Raw genomic sequence first — 13636 nt, 5'->3', positions numbered from 1 at the left:
GTCGTAGTATATCATCATCATCATTGGGTGTTTTGCCAAACTTTGCCAAAAAAGAAAATAGGAAAACATTTTAACAATGTTGGCTAGATATACAACGACCTCCAATTCGTCCAAAAAAAAAAAATATATCTCAAATTTGAGATTTATGAAAGTCTTCAATGAAGTCCCAGGATTGAGAGTTTTTGACACGTGGATGATTATTTAATCGATCTATATAATTTAATTTGAAGGACGAATTTTCTGGCCAAAATCTTAAACATTTTTGAGTTGTATTTTTGGTTCTGCTGAGTACGGAAGTTAATGGAATGATTGAATGAAATCAAGGGGTGTGGGAAATATTAGCATTGGGGGGAATAGGATATTTGACAATGAAATTGACTGGGAATGACATTGGTGGAATTCGACAATACAATGTTATAAATCTATAAATCATAATTTCAGACAATGTTATCTATAATAACCCCCCTCACCCCCCACACTTTCTCCCCCCCCCCCCCCCCCCATACCGTTGATATATATTACTGTTATGGGTATAATATACTACACACCTGCAAGAAACTTAAGACTGAATGGTTGGTCAATAACTTATTTTATATGGCCCAAAAATAGAGATATTGCAAACACAAAAACAAAACAACCCCCTTCCCACTCCAAAAAACAAAAACAAATCAAAAACAAAACAAAACACCACCAACAACAACAACAACAACAACAACAATAACAAACAACTCAATTAACCAGTAGATTTTTGACCAGTCGAAACGCGGGATTTGTGACCCACACCCAAGCTCGGTCGGACAAATACGGCTGGTTGTTGACAAACAATAGAATGATAGAAGTTGGCATCACTTTGCTCTTTATCATTATTATTATTATATTTCGACCTCCAGTTGTATGATAACTTAGTACTAACTATCCTTTTTAAAATTCAGCCGGATGTCCGAGGGGCGTGGTTACCTTCCCTTCCTTTAAATATCTATTCTAAGCATCAACCTCCGGACATATTTATTTCCGTTTTGATGCTGTATGTCACGTTTTATCTTATTTTATCCAAATTCGACTCCCAACCTTCCAATCCCAAATTATCATCCTTAACTTCTCACGTTTCGGTGACGTGTAACCTTTGCCCTCATGAATAGAGAAATACATCCCCTCCCCCCCCCCCCCCCCCCCCCCCCCCATCCCATCCCCTCTAATGCTCGGATGGTACTAAACCGACTAATCCCGACCGGCATGGGGCCCTCCATAAAACAGTGGCGTCTCCGGCCATAACCATTAACATTATCATACCCTCAATAAGTGGATACATTAGATACAAGACCTAATTTGAATAACCGTCATTATAGGATGCATATTTTTTGATCCACACTGCCGATGATGTTCTTTGTGGGCGTGACGGCAATTTTCACCATGGTGATTTAAAAATATATATATAATTTAACTCACTCAACCCTAACACCGACTATATCCGTAGTTTACCCGGGGTTACTTTTACCCCATGCCTATTTATTGCATTTTTCTGTGACAAATTATAGGCGCATTATCAAAGCTAATGTTTTTAGTTTTTGCATGTTAACGGTAGTTGAATAGAACTATTTATTTACATGCTCATTTTAATACATTTTCCAATGTTGAAAAGTAGCATAAATCTCTAGGATTGAGTGAGTTAAAAAAAACATGGAGACTCTATTAAAGAGCGAGAGTTAAGGGTGTTGAATGGTTGGTTCAGTTGGTAAAGCATAGGCACTAACTCTCAAAAGGAAAAGGCACATGTTTAAGTGATATCCAATGAATTAAAAGAAGCAACAACAAAAATCTTTGAGCTTTTATGTAGTGCAATATCCACTAAACGTGCGTCAAGTGTGTTACAAGGGGCCCCTAGCCCACAGCAATTCTTAACATGTAGGACGAGGCATGGCTCCTTTCAGGCGATGTTGCATTATTATATCGGGCAGAGACAACACTGGTTAATGGTCAGGCATCGTTTGACACCTGAGTACGGTGAGAGTATGTGAGTAAAGAGTCTTTTCCAAGAACTCATCTATGCGTCGCTCAGAGCGGGACTCGAATCCTGGACCTTTCCGGTCCAAAGGTGGAGTGGATTATCACAAGACCACATAGCATGTAACCCTAGGACTTCTTTCAAGACGTTCTGTCTGTGAATGACACATCTAGTCCCCATGAGCATAAATACGGCATTTATTTGCTGGAACAAAGTACAGGGTTGTTCAAAAATATTGTCCACAAAACAGCGTGTCCCATTCTTCACGGTAATAGCCCTTAGTGTATGCTATTAATGCTATTTCTGTCAAGCAGCTTTTTTCGCTTTCTCACGGTAATCGAATATATTATAAATGAATGCAAAATGGACAGATAGATAGAGAGGAGGGCAGTGACAAAAAAATAATAAGAAAGAGATGGATAGAGAGAGAGGGAGAGAGAGATAGAGAGAGAGAGAGAGGAGAGAGAGAGAGAGAGGAGAGAGAGAGAGATTGGGGGGGGGGTAGACATATAGATAAGCAAATGTACAGAGAGATAGAGAGATAGATAAATAGATAGATGAATAGATAGATAGATAGATAAAATAGATAGATAGATAGGTAGGTAGACAGATAGATAGATGGACAGATAGACAGACAGACAGACAGACAGATAGATAGATAGATAGATAGATAGATAGATAGATAGATAGATAGATAGATAGACAGATAGATAGACAGATAGATAGATAAATAAATAGATAGATAAATAAATAGATAGATAGATAGATAGATAAATAGATAGATAGATAGATAGATAGATAAATAGATAGATAGATAGATAGATAGATAGATAGATAGATAGATAGATAGATAGATAGATAGATAGATAGATAGATAGATAGATAGATAGACAGATAGATAGACAGAGAGATAGATAGATAGATAGATAGATGGACCCCCATCTAGCAGTGATTATGTATCTGGGTCTGTCCGATTTGGCGGAAAATACCTTGCGATTGACCAATATACTTACTGTCCAACAGCCGTTTAAAGCTATAGATAGAATGAAGTTGACGTCACTCGGATCTTTGTTATTGTTTTTTGCCATCAGCGTTTACGAGTAATTTTCACTAAATTGTATTAACCAGACTATAAACGTTCAATGTTACACATAGCTTTGTGTGTTGGTCCGTTGTACTTCAGGATGACAATGTTGTGAGATTCTTAGCCAAGCGCATACTATCTCTAGAATCCGGGAAAAAACTCGGTCCAGTTTCATAGGCCTTATGCCTCTTACCTATTCTACAAGAACTGCTTTCATTACTTTATCTTTGTGTTATCGAAAATTAAAAAGTAAACATTCCCTTCGTCGTCGTCTCCTCCTCCCCCCCCCCCCCCCCTTTTCCCCCCTGTTGTCGAGGTCAAAGATAACAATTTTAGTTTTATCCCCTTGCTTAACTTTGATCGATTTCTTGCCCTATAAGTGAGTGATAAGCAGGAAATTATCAGCCAACAATCGTTGTGCTGTACTGTAGCAATGCATTTGAAACGATTAGTGGATGTGCAAGTAACTTTCCTTTTGCTGTGTAGAACTATTATATATATATATATATATATATATATATATATAATATATATATATATATATATATATATTATATATAAATAATAGTTATTATTATTATTATTATTATTATTATTATTATTATTATTATTATTATTATTATTATTATTATTATTAGTAGTAGTAGTAGTAGTAGTAGTAGTAGTAGTAGTAGTAGTAGTAGTAGTAGTAGTAGTAGTAGTAGTAGTAGTAGTTGTAGTAGTAGTAGCAGCAGCAGCAGCAGCAGTAGTAGTAGTAGTAGTAGTAGTAGTAGTAGTAGTAGTAGTAGTAGTAGTAGTAGTAGTAGTAGTAGTAATAGTAGCAGTAGTAGTAGTAATAGTAGCAGTAGTAGTAGTAGTAGTAGTATAATCATTCCTTTTCTTCTTCTTCTTCTTCTTCTTCTTCTTCTTCTTCTTCTTCTTCTTCTTCTTCTTCTTCTTATTATTATTATTATTATTATTATTATTATTATTATTATTATTATTATTATCATTATTATTATTATTATCATTATTATTATTACTATTATTATTATTATTACTATTATTATTATTATTATTATTATTATTATTATTATTATTATTATTATTATTATTATTATTGTTATTAGGTAATATCATCATTGTCATCGTTATCACCCTCCACTTTACCCAATACGTTTGCCTATATCACGTGACCGTTTCTCGTGACCATAAAATTTTAATGGCTAACTCCTTCATACGTGAAATAGAATCATTTTGTCTGCAGCCATAAACGTCAAACGTTGTTTTCATTTATTTTTCTTCCCTTTTCAAGTTTTACTCGTGTTATCTATAACTATTCCTACTTTTGAAAAACGTTACAGATTTACGAGTTATAATAATTATAATATAGTTTAGCAGTAACAGCGATAAATTATCGCTGAAAGAAAATTAATAATAAAAATATCAGACGGGCTTTTAGCCCAGAGAATCTCCCCCAGTCACCCCGCTCCGGTCCATAAATTACCCTGTATCGATAAAAAAATATATTCATTAAAATCGATTACGGGGCGTTTACCACCACCACATTGAAAAAGCCCTTTTGAAATCTGTTGTCGTCTTTGTGAAAAGGCATTCGATTCCATTCAGAATTTGGACATAATGTGGAGTTGGTGAGAAACATTTGGTTGTGAAGTGAATGCAATTAATAAGGACCAGACGGATTCATTGATAAAAAAGGAAGGAGAGAAGAAGAAGAAAAAAAAATGTAAACACGATACTATGATGTCATGTTTAGTATCGATATTAATTTGTGACACCATCGTCTCAAAGCGGTCTTGCGAGTACGGCTATGTGGTCTTGTGGTATGAATTCGGGATCGGAAAGTCCTGGGTTCGAGCCTCGCTCGGCGTATCGTTGAGTACGTCTTTGGAAAAGGCTCTTGACTCAGATTCTCTCGCCGTACTCAGGAGTAAAAATGAGTACATGACCTGGCTGTCAACAGCGGTTTTTTTTTTTTTGTTTGTTTTTGGGTTTTTATTTTTTTTTTTGGGGGGGGGGGGGGTTAACCTCAGGAATGGGAGACACCCAATGTTTGTCGTTGCTTTGCCAATTTAGATTTATTTCCGTCTTTTAAATACGACAATAAACAAGTATAGGGATATTGACCTTAATTTAAAAAAAAAAACGTCAACAGCGTTGTCTGTGTCGAAATAAATTGTAATATCACATAGAAAGCGTCAAGTCTCTTTCTACATGTTACGTGTTGTTGTTGGTCAGGGACCATTTGTAAAGCGCTTAGAGCACGTTTAGTGGATATTGCGCTATATAAAAGCCCAAGTTTTTAGGTTTAAAAAAAAATTATGTCGGTTTGAACTAAGTTTAGGAAATTGAATTTATGCCCACAAGTAACGATGAGGATTGAATTGCAATCTTCGAAGACGAAGACAGATACTGTGGACGTTTCGGGTTTCCTCTTTATCAACAAAATAGGCTGAATGAAAAACTGCTGACGAATGAGATATTGTGATAGTGGCGTTGTTTCTTAACAACGCCACTATCACATTATCTCATTTTGTCTGTAATGTTTCATTCATCCTGTTTGATAAAGGGGAAATCCGAAACGTCCACAGTTTTTGCCCACAAGTATCAAACTTGAGATCAGTCAATATTCGTTCTGGTTGAGAATAGATATAATGTCTTATATTGCAATGATAAAAACCCCTAAAAACTCGTATTTCTTATTATTTTAATTTTATATTCTCTTTTCTGAATATGTGTCATCCCTACATAATACCGTTTTTAGGCGACGGGTCACATTTGAGGTGCTATAAATGACAGATTTTGCTGATGTCTATTAATCTCTGTGTGTTTGTTTGTTTGTTTGGGTCTGCGTAGGTGTGTATTATATATATATATATATATATATATATATATATATATATATATATATATGTGTTGTGTGTGTGTGTGTGTGTGTGTCTGTGTGTGTTTATGTGTGTGTGTGTGGGCGTGTGTTGAACATTCCTGTTTATTAAACTCATGGCAAGTAGGTACTGTTATTATATTCTTAAAGTTTAAGCTAACTGAACAAATGAAACACCACCACCCCCCCCCCCCCCCCCCCGAAATAAAAGAAAGAAAAAGAAAAATTGTCATTTTTTAGAGCACAGCAACACACTTCAAATAGCCCAATATTCACTTGTCTGTATAGATAGAGATATTCCTAAGCTAATTGTCGATTTATAGAATTGTTGAAACAAAAAGGATGGAGAAAAAAAAGCTAGAGCTTTTATATAGCGCAATATCTACTTAATGTGCTCAATGCTCTTTGCAAGGGCTCCCTGACCAATAACAACGAAGAACGAGACATGACGCCTGTTAGGCGATATTACAATTTTATTTTCCGACAGAGACAACGCTGTTAACGACCAGGTACTCATTTTACACCTGAGTACGGTGAGAGAATGTGAGTAAAGAGCCTTTTCCAAGGACTCAACTGTGCGCCGAGCGGGGCTCGAACCCGGGACCACTAGAGACCTCATAGCCACAACTCTTGTAAGGAGCAATAAATAATACATTTAATTGATTATTTTCGTTGCCTTCAGGAAGATTGTAAATGAATAGAAAGAAACCGTTCTGTACGACGTGTACATATATACAGGTCTGACATTCGAACCCACTTATGGGCCTTTTTAACATTGTTGTTTAATGAACAATATCTTTTTCGTCAATTTATGAGATTTCCACTACAACAATGAGCCCAAAAGGAATTGAGTAATCAGACCTGCAAATAAGTGGATGTCGGTTCTATAGAATCAACGAAAATAATCTTTAACTCTCTCCTTGCCAGCCATTTTAAGTATATCCCCTGAAAATTCACACCCATCCAACAACAAAAATAGACTTCTTACTCAAACAAAAAATGTAACACGTGTATTCTATACAGAATGGTGTTCAGAATGTTTAGTATCTATTTATAGCTGTAATCAAAGCATTTCTTTACATTTTGTGATGTACAAGAGACATCAGAATGAGAAAACTGCAGTTTGCATCGTAACGAATGTGACGATTTTCCTGTGGTTGGTAAGGAAAGGGTTAAAACCTTTATTATTATTATTATTATTATTATTATTATTATTATTATTATTATTATTATTATTATTATTATTATTATTATTATTATTATTATTATTATTATTATTATTATTATCATTATTATTATCATTTATTATTATTATTATTATTATTATTATTATTATATCATCATTATTATTATTATTATTTATTATTATTATTATTATTATTATTATTATTATTATTATTATTATTATTATTACTATTATTATTATTATTACCATTATTTTTGAAAACAACATCATTAGCTTAGCCTTAAAGGTTGACCATTTAAATTCCAGCGATATCTGACCATTCCTTAGGCATTAAAGACTCGATCGCCCACTCGAGGATAAGGGTCGGAATTAACCACCAGCCTAACCCCCCCTGGCAAGGAAACACAACACTACACTACACCTTACAAGCTGTACGAGGCTGATTACAGGCATAATTCATAATTAGCATTTCACATTGACATAGAATTGAATTCGAATGAGGACTGGACAATAAGTGGTAACCCCCCCCCCCTCCTCCCCCCCCCTCTTCTTTTGACGCCAATGCGGCTATGTGGTCTAGTGGTATGACACTCGCTTTCGGATCGGAAGGTCCTGGGTTCGACCCTCGATCCCGGCGCAGAGTTGCGTCCTTGGAAAAGGCTCTTTACTCACATTCTCACACCGTACTCAGGTGTAAAATGAGTACCTGGCCGTTAACAGCGTTGTCTTTGTCCGAAAAAAATTGTAATTGTTTCGGACAAAGACAATGCTGTTAACAGTCAGGTACTCATTTTACACCTGAGTACGGTGAGAGAATGAAAGTAAAGAGCCAAAATTCTAAAATAAAATTGGGTTTTTTTTATTTGTTTTTTTTTTTTTGGTTGCTAGTTTAATTTTCTTTATTTTTTGTTATTATTGGTTTTTTTTCTTAGCTTGCGGGGGGGGGGGGGGGGGGGGGGGATCAGAATGTGCCAGTAATGATATCATTTATATTCAGTGCGATTCAATCTTGGCTTTTGTGTTCTGGAATATAACGGATCATCATTGAATTACGATCCTTACCCATTGATTCTATTGTTATTATTATTATTATTATTATTATTATTATTATTATTATTATTATTATTATTATTATTATTATTATTATTATTGTTATTATATTTATTATTGTTATTATTATTATTATTATTATTATTATTATTATTATTATTATTATTATTATTATTATTATTATTATTATTATTACAATAATAAAGAAAGCAATCATAATTTTATTAATTAATCAAACATAATACTAGGAAGAGAATGGGAGGAGGAGGAGGAGGAGGAAGAAGAAGAAGAAGAAGAAGGAGAAGTAGTAGTAGTAGTAGTAGTAGTAGTAGTAGTAGTAGTAGTAGTAGTAGTAGTAGTAGTAGTAGTAGTAGTGGCAGTAGTAGTACTAGTAGTGGGAGTAGTAGTAGTACTAGTAGTAGTAGTAGTAGTAGTAGTGGTAGCAGTAGTAGTAGTAGTAGTAGTAGTAGTAGTAGTAGTAGTAGTAGTAGTAGTAGTAGTAGTAGTAGTAGTAGTAGTAGTAGTAGTAGTAAAAATACTCATTTTCTGGGGAACGTTTCAATTGGGAGGGGGGGGGGTGGCACAACAGGTCGGGTCTTGAATCTTTCTCTCTATGCTTTATCTTTTTTTTCCCTTTGCATTTATTGACAACATATATCGGCATATTATAATAAACCCGTTTTATATATTGCGCTTATCTATACACCTGTGCTGATTACACCACTGCAACAGGTATACATTATATAACTCTATATGCCACTGCAACAATCACTTATATTTCTATACAAGTTCTATACTTATATTTCTATACAAATGTAGATGAAAGGAATAATGCTAAATACAAAAGTAATCCTTTTAAACTCCAGGTCATCGCGGGGCATTTCTGTCGTAGTTCCCCAAAAAATATTTTTAAAAAGTTTTTTTTTCTAAAAACTCATCATTATTTATAATATCGATCGTTCAAAATTTATCTCATCTTGTCAAAAACTCTCAAACCTGGGACTTCCTAGAACTCTTTCCTTGAAGTCCCATGTTAAAGAGGTCTCATTTTCTTCGATCAAAATTTGAAGGGGGAGATTTCTGGCCAAAATTGTTTAAAGTGTTTTTCAAAGTATGGCAAATTTTATTTAGGCATATATATATATATATATATATATATTATATTATATATATATATATATATATATTATATATATATTACATGTTTCTGTTTGTAGACTTGGGAGGATCAAGGCGTAGCCATTGTTAACATATTATAGCCTGACACTAAAACCCTCTAGCCTCACAGTTTGACGTCATTTAAAGGTTTGTGCACCGTGTAGTGAGTTGCTGTTACTAGTGCTCAAGAAAACAAGTGATCCCATTGGTCGAACTATTGAATACAAGTAATTCGGCACAATTTGTTTTCTTTTGTGGCCAAAGACTTGTCTTTTTGACGTCATTTTTGGTTATTGTCAGCGAAGCCATCGTTAACTTATAGCCTGACACTGACCAAAAAATGACGTCAAAATGCCAGTCTTTGGCCACAAAAGAAAACAAATCGTGACTTATATTCAATAGTTCAACCAATGGGATCACTTGTTTCCTTGAGCACTACTAACGACAACTCACTACGCGGTGCAAAAACCAAATAATAATAAATAAGTTAACGATGGCTACGGTGTCAGGCTATAAGTTAACGATGGCTACGGTGTCAGGCTATAAGTTAACGATGGCTACGGTGTCAGGCTACAAGTTAACGATGGCTACGGTGTCAGGCTACAAGTTAACGATGGCTACGGTGTCAGGCTATAAGTTAACGATGGCTATGGTGTCAGGCTATAAGTTAACACCTGTGCACGGGAAGAGAATGTGAGTAAAGCGCCTTGTCTAAGGACCCAACTATTCACCTTCCGATCCGAAAGCGAGTGTCACGCCACTAGACCACATAGCCGCATTTATTATTTGAACTCACTTGTTAAAATCCAGACAAATTCCAAGTGTCGTCGATCAGACAATATAAATAATAATAATAAATAATAATAGTAATAATATTATAATTAATTCCAAACCGCCCAGACACCAGCAAATTCGATCCTGCCTCGGCCAGCATATTTCAGGGCTGACACGGACAATGTGCTAAAATGTTGACGTTTATGGTAACGTGTTGTTTCAAATGAGCCCCCCATAATAAATAAAATTAGATTGTTATTATAGACAACATATCGTGTGTTAATATTGCTGTGTTTGTTGCACACTCACAAAACACATAATTTTCATTTTGGCCAGACAAATTTAATTATATTATTTCAAATTTTGTTCGATTACAAATACCTACCTCCAACTATGGGGAAATAATTTTAAACCCGAGACTTCATTGATGTGTAAAGTTTGGGTTTTTTGGGGGCTTTTTTGGGTTGTTTTTTTTTTTTGACAAGTTGTGTGTCCTTTTAATCATTTAAGTTTTTAATGGTCAAAGCGAAAAAAAAAATAAAGTATTTCTTGTAAGCCCTCCAATCTATAACAAGCACAGATTTGTTGTACCAACAGCTATCTTTCTCTCCCTTTGCCTCTTTCTCTCTCTCTTCTCTCTCTCTCTCTCTCCCTCTCTCTCTCTCTCTTTCTTTCTTTCTTTTTTTCTCTCTCCCCCTATGTGTGTGTGTATGTGTGTGCGTGTGTGCGCGTGCGTGTGTGAGGGGAGGTGTTTAAATGTTTTTCTCCCTTTTTCTACCTCTGTTTCTCGGTTGTGCTCTCTCTCTCTTTCTCTCTCTCTCCCTCTCTCTCTCTCTCTCTCTCTCTCTCTCTCTCTCTCTGTCTGTCTCTGTGTCTCTACCTATCTATCTGTATATCTGTCTTTTTCTGTCATTATTCTCTCGTCCTTTCTCTCTCTCTCTCTCTCTCTCTCTCTCTCTCTCTCTCCCTCTCCCTCTCTCTCTGTTTTTATATCTCTCACCTTACTCTGTCTCCCTCTCCCCTTCTCTCCCTACCTCTCTCTCTCTTTCTCTCTCTCTCTCTATCTATCTATCTATCTATCTATCTATCTATCTATCTATCTATCTATCTATCTCTCTCTCTCTCTCTCTCTCAATTCCCTGTCTTCTTATTCGACTTCTTCCTCTTCAGAATTATTAAAGGGTCTTTTTTTAAACGGAAGATTAATGAAAAGACAACAAAATTTACATACCCATTAAAGAAGCCGACACAAGGACAACGACGAGAAATTTGTTGAGACAAGCCATCGATCACGTGAGATGAGATCAAATGATCCAAACCGTTGAAGGGTAGATCCGAAACTATAGAAGTATAAAATTAGGGTATTGGTGATTCTCGTATGTCTCACAATTCGCTTCTCTGAAAAATAAGAAAAAGAGAAAAATTATTTTTAGTGCCACTTCTTTTTCTTCTTCTTCTTCTTCTTCTTCTTCTTCTTCTTCTTCTTCTTCTTCTTCTTCTTCTTCTTCTTCTTCTTCTCTTCTTCTTCTTCTTCTTCTTCTTCATCATCATCATGATCAAGATCTTTTTATTATTATTATCATTATTATTATTATTATTATTATTATTATTATTATTATTATTATTATTATTATTATTATATTATTATTATTATAATTAAACAAGAATACCAATAGTAGTAGTAGTAATAATAATAATGATGATGATAATAATAATAATAATAATAATAATAATAATAATAATAATAATAATAATAATAATAATAATAATAATAATATAATATAATAATATAAATAATAATAATAATAATAATAATAATAATAATAATAATAATAATAATAATAATAATAATAATAATAATAATAATAATAATAAATAATAATAATAATAATAATAATAATATATAATAATAATATAATAATAATAATAATAATAATAATATAATAATAATAACAATAATATAATAATAATAATAATAATGATAATAATGATAATAATAATAATAAATAATAATAATAATAATATAATAATAATAATAATATAATAATAATAATAATATAATAATAATAATAATAATATTGATTATTATCATCATCATATTTTTTCTCCACCATACCAATTGCCATTTAAAAACAAACAAACAAACAAACAAACAAACAAACAAACAAACAAAGACTCACCACTATTTTGTTCGTGTGATGCGCTAATAGATTGTCAATTAATCCAAATACGGAGGAATTAGTGAACAAAACAAAAACACTTTTGCTCCAAGAAAAGATGGGTACGAAACACAGTTGTAAACACTAACTGCACTTAAATGCAGTAAAAACCAGCTGACCACGCACGTTCGAGATCTCTTGATTACGGTCACAATTAATCTCAAAAAAACGTACGGAATAATTTTACGTTAAAAAAAAAAATTGACTCGGAATAATCATTTCTCGTTTATTGTTTTCTTTTTTTTTTTAAATTGCTTGACCTGACTTTCTCCAAATTAAGAAATTGTTATTTGATTTAGTAGCACTGTAAGAACTCCTGTGATGACTATTGTGTTTTATTGCAGAATGATAGTAAAATGAAAAAAAAAATAATTAAAGATTCCCTCCCTATCCACACGTTTCTTTGGTGAAATATAAAATTGAAAAAACTAGTTGAAAACTTTCATATAGTCTCATGCAAAATTCTAAGAATCCTGGGATAGCCCGATGACGTTTTGTAGAATATATCGTTACACAATCTCTGTTTACCCAAAAATGTCAATCCTCCAATTGATTTGAGCTGAATATTCATATGTTTACATAATAATAATAGCTGTGATGTTATAATCCCACAAGCATCCAGTTTTAACAATGTTATTTGTTCAGATTTAACAACAACCGGGTTGCTATGAAAAATTCGACTTTGATGTTGTTGTGAAGATTGGATTACTCTGTCTGACATCTCTCCACTCTAGAACTTCTTTAAGAAGCTATAACCAGTCTTTTCAAACGTTAAGATCCTTTTCAAACATTCCCACCAACACTGGTCGCCATGTCTGAGAATTCGCTCCGTTTTTATACCGTTCCAAATTTAAGTTTTCTCCTAATTTGCATACGAAAGGTCGCAGGAATAAGCGAGGCCGAGCTCTATCGCAAGCCTACGTGACGTAATAAACAAACGACCAATGGGGGCGTTGCGATTTAACGCTTTCACTTTTTTTTTCTTCTTTCTCTCTTTTGATAATATCGACTCGGGCCTTGACTTGGCTATTCGGCGTTGTCGAGTCGTTATAATTGTTAGTCTGGGTCCTAAGAATCAAGTTGCCCAACCCAGCCAGCCCCCCTCTCAATAATATCATAGATAGATCGTCGCATTCTGATTTCGATAAGCTTGAATAGGTTGAATAGGTCTCCACACCCCGCTATACGTCAGTCACTCGCTCTTTTGCCGCCGATATACATGTATATTTAACTTTGCTTTCGTCTTGTCAGACATATGCACTGAATTATTGCACCTAAA

The 13636-nt window shown here is 34.0% G+C and overlaps 1 protein-coding gene across 1 annotated transcript in view; it reads right to left on the bottom strand.

Annotated features, from left to right (window-relative positions):
* The window catches only part of LOC144958482 (uncharacterized), a 40456-nt gene extending 27095 nt beyond the window's left edge, over positions 1 to 13361 (bottom strand). The window contains exons 1-2 of the mRNA XM_078890460.1: positions 12319 to 13361; positions 11370 to 11536 (exon numbers count right to left, since the gene is read on the bottom strand). Of these exons, the coding sequence (XP_078746586.1) occupies positions 11370 to 11424 (55 nt within the window). The 5' untranslated portion in view covers positions 11425 to 11536; positions 12319 to 13361. The remainder of the gene's footprint in view (positions 1 to 11369; positions 11537 to 12318) is intronic.
* Positions 13362 to 13636: the final 275 nt, after the last annotated feature.

The sequence above is a fragment of the Berghia stephanieae genome, chromosome 13 (assembly GCF_034508935.2).
Source record: "Berghia stephanieae isolate SIO BIC M18660-M18661 chromosome 13, UCSD_Bste_1.3, whole genome shotgun sequence".
NCBI lineage: Eukaryota > Metazoa > Mollusca > Gastropoda > Nudibranchia > Aeolidiidae > Berghia > Berghia stephanieae.
Note: the sequence above shows the minus strand (reverse complement) of the source record. Positions and strands in the feature narration are given on the sequence as shown.